The sequence below is a fragment of the Lepisosteus oculatus genome, chromosome 29, assembly GCF_040954835.1.
Source record: "Lepisosteus oculatus isolate fLepOcu1 chromosome 29, fLepOcu1.hap2, whole genome shotgun sequence".
In the NCBI taxonomy this organism is placed as follows: domain Eukaryota; kingdom Metazoa; phylum Chordata; class Actinopteri; order Semionotiformes; family Lepisosteidae; genus Lepisosteus; species Lepisosteus oculatus.
This window is the reverse complement of record NC_090724.1, coordinates 1,746,997-1,766,798: the sequence shown is the minus strand read 5'-3', so window position 1 is coordinate 1,766,798 and position 19,802 is coordinate 1,746,997. Positions and strand designations below refer to the sequence as shown.

Below are 19,802 nucleotides of genomic sequence, written 5' to 3'. Positions count from 1 at the left end.
ATTTAAAGTGTAATCAATTCAAGAGCTCTTCAGATAAAACACTGGTGGAGCCAATTTAAAATGTTTTTTATACTAGTTGAGAACTGGCTTTATTTACTCCAAACAGCCCTTTGCTCAAAATCTTTACAGTACATGAGAAAAAATTGTTCATACTTGTGCTTTCAAACTTCTACATCAACCTACAGAGATTTATTAGCAAACTGTTACTGTCAAATAAATATTTCCAGACAACAAATGCTCGTTTCTAAAAAACTCCCGACTTTTAAATTTTCTCTCGGTTCTCTTTTTGGGAGAGGAAATTTCTAAACACTCATATTTTAACACACAGCTCAGACTGACAAATAGCAGTAACAGTTAAATCTCACAAAACACTTTTTGTTGATGCAAAGGGTCCACAGTAACTATGATCTTCATAGGCAAACAGAACTCAAACCACTAGAACTATAGTTAAGGCCCCCAGAGGGATTTCCTCCCACAGACCCGACATACTGGTAGGTTAACTGGATCACAGTAAAACCGGTCCTGGTGTGAGTGTATGTCTGTGTGCCCTGCGAGGGACTGGCATCCCATCCAGGGTGTACACTGCCTTGCTCCCATTGCTTGCCAGGATCGGCTTTGGCTTCCCCACAACCCTGTACTGGATAAAGTGGCTAGAAAATGGATGGATGAGTAAATGGAGGCTTCCAGTGGGATCCTGGCCTTCAATGACACTCCGTGGTGTGAACGGGCACTCATCAGAGAGAAGTACGTCCCAGTATGAAAACGCACCATACACTTCTTGGCGCTGCATGTTCAAAGCCGAGGCCCTCCACAAAGAAACACTTCTTCATTTTCGTTTGCTGAGATTTTGACCCGCAGCCTGAATGAATACGTCTAATTTTGTTGGGGGATTTTGGTTTACGTAAATAAGGGGGATTTGAAAACAAGCAGGCGCAGCTCAAACAGAAGTCCCTGTCTCGCCTGTTGAACAATTAGAGAAGGGAAAAACAGCCTTTGAGCAGACTGTGGCTTTGAGTGCTGGACATTCTTTCAGCTCAGACCAGCACTGGCTTGTCGAGAAAGGAGCACAGATGTTATCGGTTCTCCAGCTTTTCAGTATCAAGAGGCTACAGCAGCAACAGAAGATTCCCAAACAAAGTGTGACCCGACTCACAGTGCAGCTGCATTCTGAATTCTGATTCACCCTACACACGCGCGCACTATCTCGTGCCAGAAAGACTCCCTCGTTTCTCTCCGTCACCTCTCCCACGCTCATTCTGCCACCTCGGTTACACAGCCGGCCTCTCACCTCTCGCGGACGAACTCCGCCAGCTCCTTGGTGGCGATCTGCCCATGTTTCATGTTGTGGTAGAGAACATCAAAGCCAGCATTCTTATCCCCCTGAAACATAACACACACGTGAGCCATTGCTGGAAGATCATGGAGAAGGGGCAGAAGCCAGTGTTTGTGTTGTGGAAACCTGACCTGGGTTCATTCCTCATCCAGCATGAGTGCATTTTAAACAGCCACCTGTTTTATGTGATATTTCAGAAATAACTGAAAGGTGGGGATAACATGATCAGAAACAGGCATTGTGCCCCATAATGGCCTTTTTCATAACAATTTAAAACTCATTTCAAACCTAAACGCCATGACTTCTTGCATCCTCTACAATGCTGTGACACACCAAGCCTTATTTTCAGAAAGGGCCAAGGCAGACAAGAGAGGTTTTGTGGCAGAGAGACTTTGAGGACATGAATTTAGTATCAGACAGATTCAGCTTTTTATAGCTCATTATGAAACTGTATTGGAACAGTGCTTTTCCATGCTACTGGAAATACAGGAAATGAGGAAAAGCTCCCATTTATCTGTAACTTTCTAGCTAATTCCTCAGAGATGGATTTCAACATTTTCAATCATATGGCAACTCCTTGCGGAGGCTGATGTATCTCAACTCTTTTCAGCTTTCGGGGAATCCCAAAATAAAAAGGAGTACAATGAGACAACCGACTGAAATTCTCTGATATACTCGCAGATGAAACATCACCAGCCAGTTTTCATACCGTTTACAGCAGAGGTCTTGTCCGAAAGTTATCCAGCATGCTTTTAACTCTCAAGTAATTGTGGAGGTGTACATTGAACCATATCACTCAGAAACATTTCTTGAATGAACTTGTAATGGTCAACAGGCAACATGGTGGCATGCTTTGACAACTGATAAGATTAACAACAGAAATAACTAGACATGGAGTAACACAACTGAATTTCCCACACAACGCGTTTGGATGGGGAGGACTCAGGTGGGAAACTGATTTGTGAAATTAACTTTTAATTCCATTACCATCTACTGCCCAGAGTACAAAAAAAGAAGGCCATTAAAAATAAATCTATACATAAAGAGAGTGGTCACTAAAGCCAGAAATGACAGTGCAACCTATTTAGGACCAGAGAAGACAATCTAAAACAGACAGGCTAATCACAGGGCTTGTCATCACTCTAAACCCAACCTCCTGATACACTGTACTGGTTTTATCATCACCCTGAGACTGACCTTGTGTCACTCTGCACTGTGAATAAACACTGGCCTTCTGAACTTCCTCTCGAGTCATCTGTGAAGTCTGAAGAGAAGAAGCGTTCTTACTTCCTAATTGTGGAAACACTGTTTATTTCAGACTGGGACAGAAATGATGCCTAGTGTAAATGTGATGTCACCCAGGGGATTTTATGAAGGGGCACTGGAAAAAAAAAAGCAGTGACTGTTCTCCAGTGACTCATCCAGCAAAAGCCCCCGTTTGGAGTTCCAATCACAGCACTGAACTCAACCAGGAGCAGAACAGAGCCATATAACTTCATGCCCTGCATGCTGCACAAAGGGCCGGCTACCAAACGGCTCAGCGCAGTTTGCATGGGTTGCTCATGTAAATGTGGCTCCCTGTGAAAAAGACTTTGCAGAAGTCCTGAACGGTTTGTGCACAGACAGCAGCTCACCCGCAAGCAAGGGAAAGACGATCGCGGCCCTGACACTGCAGCGTTACTCTTCCGAGGGCGTGTGTGCCAGACCGTGGGCTGTTGAGGTTCACGGGAAGGCATGCTGGGAAACCGCGGACGACACCCTGTGCTATCCAAGTGCTGCTTCTGCTAGATGCCACCCGGGCTCCTTCTCCGACCAGGTTCGCGCTTCCCGTCACGACGGCAGGCCTCCGAAGGCGGGGGACCAGACGGAGCAGACGGCTTCCCGCCCTTAGCGTCAGACCCGAGCGGCAGCCCAGCCGGCTCCATCTAGCGCCGCAGACGGCTCGACGGCTGCGTGCCCAGGAGAGGCCGCCCCGCCCAGAGCGCCTGGCGCCGCACTCCGGCACTCAGCGCCAGGGCACTGCCAGCAGACACAGCGCCTCACCCTGCCCCGCCAGCGGGAAGAGCAGAGCCAGGCCCCCAGAGGAGCTGCACAGTGCTGTCAGCCTCTGTCCTGGAGCAATGGCCGACTACAGAGCTCAGGGTCACAGACACAAAACTTCAGTAAGAGGCACAAGCCCTTGAATTGTAATAAAGAAGCTACTTCCAGCAGTGGTCTGCATTTCCATGGGAGATAGAACTTGTCGGTTCTTCATGGTTTCTTAAAAACATACCGGAAGCCAAATGAGCACCTGTTTTTAATTCGTAGTTCTGCTTTTAAGCAAACTGAAGACTGTAGATGTTAACAGGGGGGGTTTTACTTCTTCTTTTTTTTGCCAATAAACTTGACCGGATCTGGATTACATGTGCAACTGAGGAGGAGTAAACTCAAGCAGTGCAGAGTGTTCAAACCTTCCTCCCACGTCCTGTTTTGAATAACAGCATTTACGCATCTAAATCTGGTACCGACGTACATTTTTATGAATCAAAAATGGTCCCGTCTCCTGGCGGCACATTTATTTTCACATACATTTCGCATTTCACTACCAGGAGTGCAAGAGTGACCCGATTTGGGAAAAAAACAGATCATGGGATCAGCTGGTGCTTTCGAGGTCAGCTCACCATGAAAATAAAAAACGGGAAAAGGGAAAAACAGACATGATTAGAAAGAAAGAAGAGGCTTGTTGTAAAAACTGCCTTTGCCCGAAAGCAGCTGCTCAAAGACGACTGTACAGCTGAAAGGCGGAGAGATTTCTCTGCACAGTCACGGAGGGGGAGTCTCTTCAGAAAGAGAGAAAAACAGACTAAAACAACTGCATCTGTGTTTGCAGACTATAAATATCCTGACAGAGCAGCAGGGGCAGCATTCCCAGGTAGCTGTGGAATGTCAGGAACGCAAAGGATCCCTCAGATGAAGAGGGCATCTGTTCCAGGCACAGAAAAAGAAAGGACACTCAGCACATCCTCAACACAAAATCCACTGTAACTCGAACAGCTGAGGGAGCCTGGAACAGGAGTGCACGCAAGAAAACTTCTAATGACCAAGTCAGTAAAAATAAAAACATTTGCCTCTCAAGAATTTCTTGAAGAAAAAGAACCAGATCAATCCATACACAGTACTGTCACTTACATCAGAAATATTTGAACATGGGTTAACTCCACTCCAGTCCCGCGGGATTTAAACTCTGCCTGCCAACCCGAGCCAGACGCTGCCGAGTCCCGTGAGACACTCCCCCGGTATTCCGCGTGTCGCCTGCTCCTGGGTTTCCTCTCTCCCAGTGACACCGGGGTCACAGACTCCGCACTTCACCGGCACTGAAACCCGAGCGTGTCACCGGACCCTGTGCCGGGTCGTTCGGCCCTCCTCTTACTTTTAGAACGGGGATCTGGTTTCTCTGTGCTGCGGCCCAGCGAGAGACCAGCCCAGGGAGCGCTCCGGGCAGCTGTATCCCAGCGTTAGAGCACCACACAGCACCGTGCCCTTTCCTGGTCTTAGCCTTAAAGACCGAAATACAGCTCCTGCAGTGGGGCGCCTCTTTTAACAACGTCTGCCATGTGTATCGCACACCCATTCCCATGGGAATCGCCCGCTGTTCTTTTACATCCCGGTTCACAGCAAAAACTGCTGTACAGCAAGAGAGGAGAACGAGGTTTATTCATTTCTTTGTTCAAAGAAAAAAGGCAGCTTTGCATGTTGCCTTAGAACAAAAGATATCTCACACAGAACAGCAGCATCATTAACAACTATTCCTGTAGTCTTATCCCCCACATAACAAAACTCAAAGATCCTCAGATTACTTGCTACCTGACAAAAGCAAATCCGGATTCTGGGGACAGCAGTAGGAAAAGGGCTGAAGTGTCAGTGGGCTACTGGCTTTCCAATTGAAAAGTCAGCGGGAATTCTCGCAGTGCAGCAGCTCAGTGTAAGCGGCCAAGACAGCAGTCGTCCTGTTAAGAAAGTTAACATCTCTGTAGCTTTAGCTTGAATTTTATTTTAAAAAAAACTTTTAAAACAAAGATCTTGTTCTGATGTAGATGACATCTATATTTTCTATATTACCTTCAAAATCTAGATCTCACAATTGCTTGTAACTGTGCAGACACTGTCTGCCATTTGTTAATAAGCCCAGTGCCACATACCTGACACCAGAGTTATACTTGTTGCACTAAGGGATGCCATTATAACTCTGGTCGCAGCTAGCTCTGGGTCCCCTATTAATTCATAATAGGAATTATTCTGCCCAAAAATACACCTGTTATATTGTGCATATAATTTATATTGAAGTTAACAACTCTACTACAGACTGATTTAATTACAGGGCCTTATTCAGGTGAAAGTATTCACACATACTAACATGGTACAAGCACTGGCTGGTGAGGAGGCTTTTGACTGAGTGTTGTGGGCCTCCTTATTCCAGACTGGGAGTGCCCCAACCCAGTGTCCGATGTGTGGAAACCAACAGCCTTTCTACATCTGGGATACGCAGTATTTAGAGACAGCCCTTCACCTGCGAGAAGACTTCGATTAACCCCTCTGGATCAAATTAGCCTTCGGTTGGTGGCAATATAAAGACACATAGGCAGCCTTCTGGATCCCGGAGTCTGGGATACAGAGCAGAGAACTCCCTGCGAACTTTGTTAAAGAGACTCAGATGTGGCACCTGGCACTGCAGGTGTCTGTGTATACTACAGGTACACCCTCTGGAGAGGGAAACAGCACTGTCTTTGTTTCTAATTAACTGTGCAAAAAGTCCAACAATGGGAACATTAACGGCTTAACAGTAAGTAAGGAGGAACCTAAATTATCCCTCAACACTAAGGACATTCTCTTGAGTTTCTATGATCCTCTAACATCCCCATGTGATCTCATGACCTGCGCAGAAATAAACAGTTTATTACTGCAATAAAACTGGAGTTCTTGAAACAAACTGGTCTCACATATGAAAATTTACTTTATGTTTATGATACTGATAAAAAGCTCTTCGGAGCTCTTCGGGGCACAGAAACAGCGTTACTGTATAGCAAACATCCTGACCAGACAAATACTGTATTACCAGACCACTGCTGGTCTACTCTATACCTTTTCTTTGATCTGAAGTGTGGAATTAACAGACTTAATGTGAAGTGCTTTGTCATTTAATTATGTACATAGTTTGGCTTTGAAAACATTGATAAAACACTGCAGCTCTCAGGAACAACGGGTGTCTGGTTCTTGACCAGATCTGAACTTTTGACTTGGCTACTGGGCTGCTCAGTGGCAAATATGGAGAAATTTGTATTCATGCTTCCTTGTAAATAAGTCAATCTTCACGTTTACAGGTGGGGAAACAAACAGCACTGCTCTGGAACTGGAGTCACATTCACTGCACTCCATCTTCAAAACCGACTTAATTTCATCCATAATACCCATCAGCCACCAAACCCATCAAACGTTTCCTGCCCCTGTCACTTGATCCTGGCTTTTGCACATAACCTGGCTCAAATTAACACTCTTCACAGCAAATGTAGGGTGGTGACCTCCTAAAAAAAACAATTTAAGCTTCCTGAAATTGACTTTTCCCCTGATATCTTCAAATCGGGTGTTTCCGTTCTCAGTGTGAGGACTGGAAAAAGTATATCTGAATATTTTTTCCATTAATGTCCAAAGACAGCAGATCAGCCCTATGCTAATTGCAAGCAATAACAAACCTCATATCAGTCAAGCCAAATAGTGGAGCCAATTATTTCTAAAGAGAAGTACAATGCTAAACTGGAGCAGAAAATCACACAGAAGGTTTAAGGTCATGAACCGTGGTTCAAAATGTCCAATTTGAAAACCAGAAATGCTTCTGTAAATCTCACTAATGGCTGCAGAACAAGGCACTTTAAACTGGCTCAAAGCTGATGCTTCTTACAATGTGAATGAAGAAAGTAAAAAGTAAAATCTGCTCACGATGGAAAAAGGTTCACAGGCTCTACGAAAAGCTATTTTGAAAAACCTAGACCAGAAAATTAGATTATTCTCCTATTTTTCCTTTCCGTCAGTGCCCACTGGGATGATGTAATAAATGGAGTGCCACAGGGATCAGTACTAGGATTCCTCCTCCACAGTCCTCCACCGTGGAGGAACATGCAAACTCCACACAGACAGCACCCCAGGTCTGGAATTGAACATGGGGCCCGGAGCTGCGAGGCAGCAATGCTCACCACTGCACCACTATACTAAGCTACTGGGACTTCTGCTCTTCTTTAGTTATATCAGCGATCAAACTTCCAGTATAGCTAGCAAAACCTGTCAAGATTGCAGATGATAGCAAATTACAAGGAACAGCCAACACTGCAGATGCAGCAAACTGAATTAAAAAGATTTTAAGAAGAGGCTACTTATGAAAAAGACTTAGGTGTTTGTATTGACACATCATTTACATCTCTTGGACAATGTGGGGAAGCAATTACATAAACAATGTTAGGATATATAGTTAAAAGTGTACAATTTTAATAAAGTGATGTTATGTCACCACCAGTATGGCCTGTGAACTATTTCAGTCACAACGTTACAAAAAAAGATCTTGCTGCTCTCTAATCAGTCCAGAGGAAACCATCTGGACCCATTCTGGGGTTTAAGGGAGTGTCCTACACAGAAAGGCTGAAGGAACAGAACCTCTGCTGTCTTGAACAGAGACTACAAGTATTCAAAATCCTCGAAGGCGCTGATAAAGTCGGCTCTTCGGAATGAACAATGAACCTACAGGGAAGTGCAGTGAAACTGTCTGCATTTCTATGCATTTGGTGCACCTGCAGAATTGAGCTGAGCTCCAGTAAGCTCTAAAAAGGACAATTTCTTTTCAAACCAGTTGTACTAATGCTGCATGTAAATAAAATATTAATGGCATAATATTAATATTAATGGCATAAAGCTGCCCATGTTCATCTGGAAGCAAGTGGGTCCAGTGAGCCTGGCTGGTTCCAGTGACAGCTGCTATATTTAGATTTACTGTAAGACAAGCCTGGTATCGCTTCACGTCTCCCAGTGAGCAGGTGAGGAAGTCTCCCTTTCCACAAGTCAGATCTGCTTTTTTTTGTCAGCTGAAGAAGACCGGTTGTCAAAAGGAAGGAAATAAAGCAGGCTGATCACAAGCCAGTCTTTTCACTCTGTGTCTCATCACCCAGTAGTCCGGGTTCCAGAAATAGCTTCTATAGCTGCAGGGGTGGAAGAAAGGAAAACTGCACCAAGCCTGGATCGAAAGTCCTCCCCGCAGCCCCCAGCTGTCTGATATTCAAGCAGCTCCCGAACCCCCGCCCAGACGGCGCGGGCTGACCGCAGCAGACTTGCAGCGGGCGGGGGGCATCTCCAGCTTTCTGCCAGCCCACACAGGGGCGCACTCAGCGCACGGCCCGCGAGCGGCCTGCGCCTCGGGGTCCACCCACGCCGCGCGCTCGGCTCCGCGGAGCCTGTGACCCCTCCCCAGACCGGGACTCAGCCGTGCAGACGCACCACGTGCACCTGCCCCACCTCGCTGATGCTCGAGAGAAAACACTGCGTTCACGGCCTCACCGCGGAGCTAAAAATAAAGCCGTGGTTTGTCACTGAAACTTCAAGCACAAACAGACTTGGGTCTCTTATTCGATCCGTGATCGATGGTAAGGGACACCGTTTCAGTCCAGTTTGAAGATCGCTCGAATGAATGGTTCCAATCAGTGTGTCACCTTTCACCATTCTTAATGATCTCAGAAACACGGCCCTGTAGTACGTTAATGTCCAGACGGCAGAGCTGCGCACGTCCCACCGTGAAACGCTCTTCGATCCACAATGTGCGAACATGACAGACCGATCGATCAATACATCGCCGCCTTTAACTCTCGCCTTGTCCAGGCAGGACTGGGTCTCTGTGCAGCACAAGGAAAGAGGGGATATTTTAGGGGAAGACGGTCCTGAAATAACAATCTTTTCTATTGTGATTAATGACACAGCGGGCTGGCCGAGTACAGAGATTCTAAATCGGTAAGATTCAAGTTCTGCACCTAGGCAGGTCGTTACCAGCCTGACAATTAATTGCAGGGTAGCAACTGGATAGTATGAGTTTTACTTGAAAAACAGGACAAAACACAGCAGGACATTTCTGCAGCCTGGCACAGCAATGTCAGGGCAGCTTCAGCACAATGTTAAAAAATTTCATATAAGGATTCCTTTGTGAAGACGATGTCGCTCTTTGGAGGACATATCCTCCTCGCCACAGCTAGGAGCCAGCAGGTCTCTGGCACACTCAACATGTGCCAATGGTCATGCTTAGCAAGATCCTACTGTACTGGCCAAACACAGTACAACAGCAACCACAGGCACTGGGATTTCTCAAAGTCACCTTTTAACTACAAACCTGCCCCAGAAATGATCAGCTGCCACAGGCATTAATCCAGAAAACAGTTACAAACGAGGGGGAACCATTCGGCACACCCAAGGATCTCGACCAGCCAATTCCTGAAACAAGGTGGTTTGTTCCAGACTCCCACAATTCTTTGCATAAAGAAGTGCCTCCTGTTCTTGGTTTTTAGTGCACCTCAATGAGTGCATTCTGTCGGAGAGATTAGTGTTTTCAGCGGAGTTTGTCTGCGAAAGTGATGGTGCATCCTGAATTGCTCACTCTGAACTATCAAACTGTAAGTCAGCACACGACTATTGCAAATTGCTCCAATGAAAAACATCTAACTGGCCATTCTCTCAAGGACAAACAGACAAACTGAATTGGATATAAAATATTTGCAGACGTCCTGATCCTATGCAGGTTTATGTAAAAAAATTGTTTTCCGGTCCATTCTGAAATCTAAAAAAGGTTTGTTTTGAATGAATTAATTATTTTGTGTAGCCTAGGGAGATCCGCTTGAATTTGTAATGACAAATCTGTGAATAACGATAGTATGAAACGACCACAAGACTTTTAACAGAATATCTCTGCAATGAGTCAACTATCATTTAAGGGCTTAAAAAGGGCATTTAGAAGTTAAAACAGATCTCAAATCTAAGCACAGGGAGCCTGATGGCAGATTTTGTGCTCTTAATGCAAACTGAATTTTGTCTGCACCCTTTTTTAAAAGTTCTGTTGACAGGTATGTTTAGAATATTATTTACCATCTACTGCCTATGAACTATACACTGCCTCACTCCCATAGATCATTTCACCTGAAACCCAAGAAAATGCTCACATAAAGCAAGATTTATTCATGGGGTGGTTTTTTCCCCTCCTTATATGTGAAGGCATGCCAAGACGACGAGGCTGTGCAGTGCTCGCAAATCTGTACATCCGCCGTGAAAAATAAGAAGTTACCGGTTCTTATTCTGAAGCTCCAATTTGCCAGGAGGAGCAGATTTTGTGATGAGCCAACAGGCACCCGCAGGGCGGGATTCTGCGCGATCCTGGGAAAGGGCTGCCGGACTGACTTTCGCGAGAACACAGAGCTCCAGCCCCCGCGGGGGGTAAGTCGGGAATCAGGAAAGCCCCAGCACTGAGGCCAGCCAGCTGAAACAGGCCCCGGTTAGCATGCGCTGGGAGTAGCTGGTTGCCGTGGCAACAGGTTTCTCCTGGCAACAGGGCCCACTAGAATAGGCAGCCTCTGTGTGCGGCCGTGACAGCTCCTTCATTGTGAAGGCAGGCAAAGCCGGGCTTGCAGTCTGAGCTTTCAATGCTGGCATCCCTGTCACTGGAATTAGGTTTCCCCCTCTGCAGACAGAAGCAGACACTTAATTGGACAGCCATCTCCCTTCTCCCCGCACCCTCATTACAATAACAAAAAGGAAAAGGGGCGTAAAAAGAAATGCCTCGCTTGCAGAGTGAGAACAACTGACTTTCAGTGCTCCCCACAGGAGAAGAAAGACCTTTCTTCCTGCGCTTTGTCGCATGTTAACACCGCGTACTGCACGCTGACCTGCGGCTGCAGCCAGCCAGCCAGCCTCAGCCCGGAAAGTAACGCGCCTGATTTAGCGTCCTTTCAAACTGCGGGCGTCAATGTGGGGCACGCTGACAAGCCACTCTCTCTCGAGAACTGCCCGCCTGAGCCGCCTTGTGTTCGCCGCAGCTCACCAGAGGCCGGGGATGGTGCTCTCTCTCAACCGCGGCACGCTGTCCTAATTGGTCCCACTTAAACTTAATGAGAAGCATCCTACATTCCCCGTGCTCAGGTAAAACCAATTACCTCCAAAGCAAAAGCTGGAATAAGTTTAAACCGTGCCCTGGGAGGCTTACGCTGAGTGCAGGCAGCTCCATAAAACCAGCAATGACATCCAGGACTTTGTGACAGGTTTCCGGAGTAAGAAAGCGGGAGCTGGGAGCCGTGGCGTGCTCCTTGCTCACCAGCCTTTACAGCGACGACTAGGAGGCCCCTGAGCTGCGAGAGGCGCACGTCTGCACTGCGGCGCGGCACAGACGAGCACGGCTGTGCTCCCAACCGCTGCCCTGCAGCAGCTCAGCCCCGGAGTGATGGGAGTCGCACGCCAAGGGTCTGAGGTGCGAATACCGCTACAGCAGCAGCAGGCATCGGCTGGGAATCCGCAGGGACGTCCCAACTAGCCGGGACTTTCAGGTAGGCTGGGGAAGGACAGATAAAAACCAAGGCTGATTTCTTTATTCTCCCCTGAGCAGCTGACCGAGCAGAAGAAGACAGGCTCTAGTATTTACAGTACAGTGTGCACTACGAGGGAGTGTTACTGCTCTCACTGCAGGAGCTCAGCCATTTCACTTCATCTTCTCTGTCTTTGCAGTTCAAATGGTTTGAATCAAATTGTCTTTATTGAAGAAACACACAGATCTCCCATCATAACTTACACAGAGCTAGAAAGCAACTACTTTTCTATAACAAGGCTCCCCATTTTAGAGTCTGGCTGTGAACAAGATACTGGACTGAAACTGGAAAAGACGCTGGCCCTTTGATCTGGAAAGTGTGTATATTACCTTGCATATTGTGATCGGTTTAACTGCCCGAATGTGAGCAGAAAGCAATTTAAAACAGATTCTTCACCTTGCAAAACACACAACACAGCTGTGATGGTTAAATACTTGCAAATTATATACTGTACAGGAAAACTGGTTCTTTCAAATCAACCTACCCCTTCTTCTTTCCCCCAAAGACTCAAAAAAGTTATGCCTCCTTCTTGGACTCAATTAAGATTCACAGTGTCTTTAATTTTTGGATTAATACAGTGAAAAACACCTCAATTATAAAACACATTTGGGAGAAGCTCCCAACTTCCAGTCAGATTCAGACCATAATTACCAGTGTCAGCCAAGCGTAATGTGAAAAGGATGGTGTACGATGCCAGATACAAAATAACAATAAACATGATGGAAAGTGAGCCTACCATGATTGGAATGGAAATTGAAACTAGTCAGAAGGTCACAACCACGAGCCACACTAAGGGGTGTTTTCCTCATCACAGATCCAGAAAGACTCAGTCCAACTGTGTTGATCTGTGGTTCTGGTGGTTCTGAGATTTTGTCAGTGGACGCCTGGGAGTCCACAGTGAACAGGAGAAACTTCTTTACTTTAAGGGTTGTGGAGGAATGGAACAAGCTAACTGTTCCTGACTTCCTGAGTTCCAATATCCCCTCTTATGTCAGGAAATGGCTGGATGAGATCCTTGGATCAATTAGCTACTAACTACCAGAGAGACAGGATGGACTGAATGGCCTCCTCTCTGTTCCCATACCAGCTCCCCCACAGCAGGAGAGGGCTGGGGGGCCCGTGTGTGCGGGCGACGGGTTTTCATTCCAGCTCAGCTCACGACGGGCTCCACTTCCCTCCTCTCTTCAGGCACTGGCGCTTTAAAACGGCCAAGGAACCCTGCAGAAACCAAACCCTCAAAGACCAGGACAGGACTCCCCTGCCTTGGAGAGACAGAAACAGGAAGCACTCTGGCGCAAGATCAGAAAGATAAGATCAGGCCGATCAATCTTGTGGGCGCTTGAGAGGGGGGCTGTGGTAGAAACCATATCTGCCTGCTAGTGAAAAAGCACCTGTCCATGATAAGGTTCACAGGGAATTTACAGCTCAACCCTGCTCCCCCCTTTCCTCAGTTAATCACTGATTAACCAGCGGCACGTAGGTCCTGCACTTTCAAATCAGGAGGCCATCAGAAACATGCCAGATACCTACATCTGTGTCAGAAACCTGACACAGCAAATGCTTTCTCAGAGTGTCCTTTGCGATTTTTATTAGAAGCAATAAATTAAAACTTGTGCCTGCTGTAACACTGCAGTCCTTAATAAAATCTCATTTTAGTCTTCGATTTTCTTTGCGGAGGGGAGGAGCACAAGCAGTGTGATTTTTATTTAATAAAGTGAAAAGTTCTATTTCAATATTTCATGTCCAAGTTCTATTTCATTACCCTTAAGATTTTCAGCAAAAAGCATTCCCAGAGTAGCCTGGGTTTTATTCCTTATTACATATTTACTGTGATACTGAATCAAAATAGGACAGAGCGCACAAGCTGCTTAATCTGCCATAGAGAATCATTACAGGGGATACGTTTTTAGGCCAATAAATAAAAAACCTTTTATTGATTTTTTTTAAATGAGAGCAGTCTTGCGGCAATAAAGTGTGCGTTCTGTCTAACATAGCAGAACCTGGAGAAATAGGAGAGGTCACAGAGGATACTTCTGCCGATCTATCACACGCGTTGGTGACCAGGATATCAATTTTTTTGGTAACATTAACTGAGGCTAAAAAACAGTGAAAACGCATAACATATTAACACACTTAATGAATATTACCATTACTGATATGTTCCACTGATTCTTGAATTTTGCAAACGTCTTTGTCTTGAAGACATTATTTCCAAGTAGGATCAAGCTCTACCTGCTTGTCTTTTGTGCATTCCCGGCTTTCCTGACACCCAGTTATTGCAGCAGAGCGCATTTGACACCAAATACAATAAATTAAAACTTCTGTTTTAAAATGAGCACCCTGCCTCTTTTGAGAAGTCAAAATCCTGGTTTTAAAAATAGAAGAAAATAAAACAAACTCCTGACAGGCAACAATTGAAGATACATACCAGCCGCTAATCAGAGGGAAGAGACCAATTTAGATGCAGTTCAGACTCATACAGACTGGTACAGTACTGTAATTATTCCCTCTATGCCTAAAATTAATTTGAGCTTTAACTCAGTTTTCATAATTACCACATCCAAGCTCTGAACAGCATGAGCTGACACAATGATACTCCCCAAGCAAAACTGCACAAAACGACTCCATTCGATTCCTGAACCTTTGTCTTTTTGAAGCCACTACAGGCCTCTTTCTTTGGGAGCTCCGTCTGCAGCTGGGTAAGAGATCGGAGTCAGGGGCGCTTTCACGGACAGCGAGTCCGTGCTTCCCTGGATGAAGATACCCTGGCTCATTCAAGCCCACCCTGCCTGGGCAGGTCTGGTGGCAGCGGGGCGACGCTCACAGCTCGTGGCTTGCCAGACGGACGGCACACAGCTGTGCATGGCTTCCACCACAGTCCTCGCCTACCGGTCTCAGCCTGCACACTGCTGAGCAAAGGGTCTCACCGGGTGAGAACAGGGAGCTCTGCCAACCCAGCCAGAGCTCTCCACATCCCCAGCTGTCTGGACATGCTACGCTCCCCAGAAACACAAAAGAGGGGAATCACATGGCACTGAATGTCAGCAGACAGACATCATGCTTCACTTCGACACAATAACAGAGCCAGCTCTGTTAAAAGGCCATTGCATAATGAGGCCTATATATCCCATCAGCAGAGAATCATCATTTATAACTCCCCACATCCACACACATCCTCCTCAAGTACTCCTCCCCCAGCCCAGACGCACACAGAGCAGTGGAGATCACAACAGCTAGGGCTCCCCGAGCCTCTGCAGCCGGGCGCTCCTTCAGCACTCTGGCCCCCAGGAAAACCAGCCCTGGGCCTCAGACACAGCGAGCCGGCCTGAGCGAGCCACTTCTCCCTCACACATTGCGGAGGCCGTGCGTTCCCCAGAAATTCAGGACGCGGAAAGAACTGGGTCACTTGCAAGTCCCCGTTTTCAATGCTTCATCGCCTATGTTTTTTTTAAGGGAAAGAAATACATAAATCAACTGGCTCGCATGAAACACATGCATCGCCTCTCATCAAAGCCAAGGGAAATGTGCTTTTCCTCAGGGCGCTGGCAGAATCAGTTTATGGTAATCAGTGTAGCACAGCCACATCTGGCAGAGAAAGGAACGGCCCTTCCATCGTGCCACACAGCCCCTGCGCCTCTGACCTTGACACCGGGTCCAGCAGAGCTGCCTGCGCTCACAGAGTATTCTCAGTTCCCTCCAGAGCACTGCAGCTGCTCGCAGGGAACAAAGTCACATGAACATAAGAACAACATTTACAAATGAGTTGAGGCCAATCAGCCCAGCTGGCTCATTTGTTTTCAGCAGCTCGTTTATCCGACAATGTTATCCAGCCATTCCTTAAAAGAAGTCAGGGAACAGACTTCAACAGCATGACTGGGCTGCTTGTTCCAGACTCCCACAACTCTTTGTGTGAAGAAAAGTGTAAAGAGGTGAAGGCTGTTTGAGTTTCAGGATCTCCTGAAGAAATCCAAACTTTTTTTGGAGTGCTCTCTCACCCAGAAAGGTTCAAAATACCTCAACCTCCAACTATTGTTTTATATAATGACTATTTTATACGGTTAGAAACACTTCGCCATGCTTTACAACAGAAGAACTATATAATAAACACAAGACCAAAACAACACAGTAAAACGGCTCCGCTTCCCAGAGTAAAATATAACACTGAAACACATGGGCTTGGGCAAAGGGTCTTTTCTACCCACAGGTGCGTCAGAGTGAAGGAGGCAGGACAACCTCAGCCAGCAACCCTGGAACCCTGGTCTTCCCAGGACACCCCGAAACAGGCAATCAGGTAGTTTCTCCAGCAAGTAAGAGGTACAGCAGCCCTGATCTCTCTCCGCAGTCCCAGAGTGGGAAGTATCATTGAAACGTATAACGGGAAGAACATACATACACACGGTGATTTCGTTCAAATTAACTAACCAGTTGCATTTACTGTATATAGAACTTCCGTTCTCTAAGGATGCCAAGGTGCTTCACGTATAAGACAGGACCCACTTCATCCCCCACTCCAGAGCAGCCCCACTGCACAGCAGATCAGGGGGAGGAGTGAGAAATTCCTGCACTATCTGAATTAAGGGAGAACTTGAAGGAGGTCAGATTGTACAAGTCCGGAGTGGAATTCTCACGAGCAGTGTCATTTACCAATCTGTTACACAAAGGGGATTTCATTAGGTAACGCAGAAAAGGTTGCCTACATGGCATTTTTTGTTTGTTTTGGTTACATTCAACACATTTTAGGATTGAGATTTTTGCTGTCGGTACACTACGACAACAACATGCACCGCTTTCAGTGTTCAGGAAGCCGTGACAGGAACATGGGTTCAAGAGCAGGCCGCTGACGGGGAGCGTCGCCGCGCTGACGGCTGCTTCCTCCGAGGCCAGTGCGGTTTCGTTTGCAACGCAGACGTGCCTCAGCAGCGCACTGAGGCTCAGCCCCACCTGAGGGCCAGCGCTGCGCCCGTGGTTCTCACTTCCCCATTCAAGGCAGCAGACCCTGGTCTATAAATTAAGAGGCTGTCGCAGTTATTTCCCCCAGCATTGTCCTGAAAACTGTTATTTTGCTCACTTGCAGGAACAGTTTTTCCTCACAATAGAAACTGCATAAAATTCAGGAGGAAATCTCTTGGTTTTGATCTTCAGAAGAAAAAAAACAATAGTGACTGCTTTTGACATTTTGAGATGTGTGGAGTAGTTGCCTTGCACTCTAACTGGGGAGCAAAATGCAAAAAAACATATTTTCAGCCACAAAAGCAAAATGCAAAAAAACATCTTTTCAGCCACAAAATTAAAACAGTGTTCTTTTCCTTAATGGTAGCAGAATTGCCATCTTGTAGCCTGATCTCATCAGACTTCTGATGCTAAGCAAGGCTGGGCCTGGTCAGCACTGGCATGGGAAAACTCCAAGGAACTATAGGCTGCTGCTGAAGTGGCGCTGGTGGACCAGTAGGTGGCTCTCTACCCTCCGGATCACAATTTCCAAACCAATGTCCCACTATGGAAACCAGGGACACAGTACCGCAGGAGCTGCCATCCTTCAGATTAGACCTTAAAAGGAAGTCGTGGCCACTTGGTCAGTGAAGCATGGGTCAGAGCCATGCTCTCTGAGTGTCCTCTTCAACCTTACGGCTGGGGAAGCCCTCAATAAGCAACTGATAGTTTGCCAGTTCGAGTCCCTGCTGTGGAACGTCCCTCGAGGGAACAGCAGCCGTCACGCCAGTCCAGGCCCAGCCAGATCGCTACATGCTCCCTCGGTCGCTTACTGCTACAGAACCAGGAGGAGCTGCTCTGGGGAGGAGCTACTCGAAGCAGACTTTACCGATACCCGCCACCTGATGGCACTGCTGGGGGCTGCACTTCAGTGGTGAGGAACGCAGGTGTCCTCCTATACGTGAAGTGTTTCCGTTACAAAAGGTCCTACAGATATGCAGGGAATGATTATAAAAGTGCAACAGCTGGAAGGGAATAGGGAGGCACAATCTTCCGACTCATTACCTCAGCAAAAAAACGACAGGATCAGTGGGCTTGTTTTAAGGACTCAGTAGAATAAACTGGGGGAAAAAAAAACATAACTAAAATCTCTATTTCAAGTGATAAGTGATAAATTGCATCTCAACAGCGAGCGATTATGATAATTCAGTCTAAAGAGACTGCATGTCGTGAGCGATGTGAACTCCAGAATGAATGCATCTACTAGAATAAACTAAACGCCAAATTAAATCCATCCACGTTCCAAATCCATTTGCAAAAACTCGTCTGACAGGCAGGAAGGTTTTAGAACCCGCTGGAGAAATCCAGGTTTTCTCGAACCGCTCCTCAGCGGATCTACACCGGCCTGCGGGAGGAATCCCTACAGCAGCCGGCCTGTATTCCAGAAGCAGCTCGGGAGCTGGATCGGATGGCCAGCCCCGAGGGGCACTGCGGGCGCGAGGTCTGCCTTTCACGGTCTCGCTGTGGCTCCCTCGGCGGCAGGCGAGGAGCAGAAGGCAGGCCTGGCCCCCCAGCGGAGGCAGCACTGCAGCCACACGGCCTCCGACGCTCTGCGTTGTGTATCAGGCCCATTTATCCATCAGGCAGAACAGTGGCAACACTGTGGCGATTCTGGACCAGCAGGGAACACGGAAGATTCCCAGGAATCTCCCTTACTGATTCCAAGCTCTTCTTCCCCTCCCTCTCCCCTGAGGACGGCTGACTTTCCGGGTGATGTACACCATCCCTCCCAAAGGAACCCACAAGTGATGCAAGAACAGTGAAAACACAAATAAAGATCATAAAATAAAATAATATATAGAAATATTATTCATAAAACACAAGTAGAACCTATATGAACATGTACTTAAGCCTGAGAACAGGGGGCACTACTTTACCCAAAGGGTTGTGGGGGTATGCAACAAGCTACCCAGCCATATTCTTGAAGCTGATACTTTGCTGTCATTCAAGAACCATCTGGAAGAGACTCTGGGATCAGTAACCTACTTACTATGAAACACCTAGATGGGCTGAATGGCCTCTCGTTTGTAACTGTTCCTATGATATTAACTACCAGCTCAGGGCTGCGAATTTAGGTGTGGACTAAATTAATGTACAGTAAGTACTACCACGTGCTAATTATTTTCAGAAAATAATAAACAAATCCTTATTGGGTACATTATTTATTCTTGATGAAAGTACCTGTTAAATACCAGCGCGTCAATGTGGATAACATCTTCAAGTGGCCTAAGAATTGTACACAAACCACAAGTCCCTCATCTAAAAATCAGCATCTTTTCAGGCCAAAACCTCCACAACACCTCCAGGACAACAGCAGCACGAGTCATTGTTACAGAGCCATTATTTCTTACCTTCTTATTAAATGATGCAGAACTGTAGGGCTCTTCGTGTGAATTCAAGCTCCAGATTTTCGTCTGCAAGGCACTTCTAACTCTGAATTTTAAAGCCTAGCACTCAAAGTATATATATATATCATAGTGACAGAAGAACAGGATTTATGCCTTGCCTAGTTTGAAATAAAATGAATGCAAAAATCAGAATGCTGAGAAGCATTTCATGTTAGAAGAACTATTCTTCATTCCTAGAAAAAAAGCACATCAAGGCTACGGATTGATTTTTTAAAACCTCTCATGAGCTGTGAAAAATCGGCCTTCTAATTTTACAACCCTTTTGCTTATTCTGCACAGCATCCAAACATTCTCTGCTGTGCTTTATTGGAAACAGAAATGCTCTAAACTAGCCCTGCACTAGTGCAACCTTTCAACACAGAACAAGGTACTCACTCACTGAACACCTGTGTGAAATTTTATTACTCCTGGCACTCTAACAATCAGCTGCAGTATGAAATGCAA

General features: G+C 46.4%; 1 protein-coding gene across 10 annotated transcripts in view; it reads right to left on the bottom strand.

The window, feature by feature from the left end:
* The window catches only part of fcho1 (FCH and mu domain containing endocytic adaptor 1), a 58,546-nt gene that overhangs the window by 25,367 nt on the left and 13,377 nt on the right, over positions 1-19,802 (bottom strand). For 9 of the 10 annotated variants that reach the window (XM_015365439.2, XM_015365430.2, XM_015365429.2 and 6 more), the window contains one exon: positions 1,289-1,380. The exons of the other annotated variant lie outside the window; for it this stretch is intronic. In XM_015365439.2, the coding sequence (XP_015220925.2) occupies positions 1,289-1,380 (92 nt within the window). The remainder of the gene's footprint in view (positions 1-1,288; positions 1,381-19,802) is intronic. 10 annotated transcript variants of the gene reach the window in all.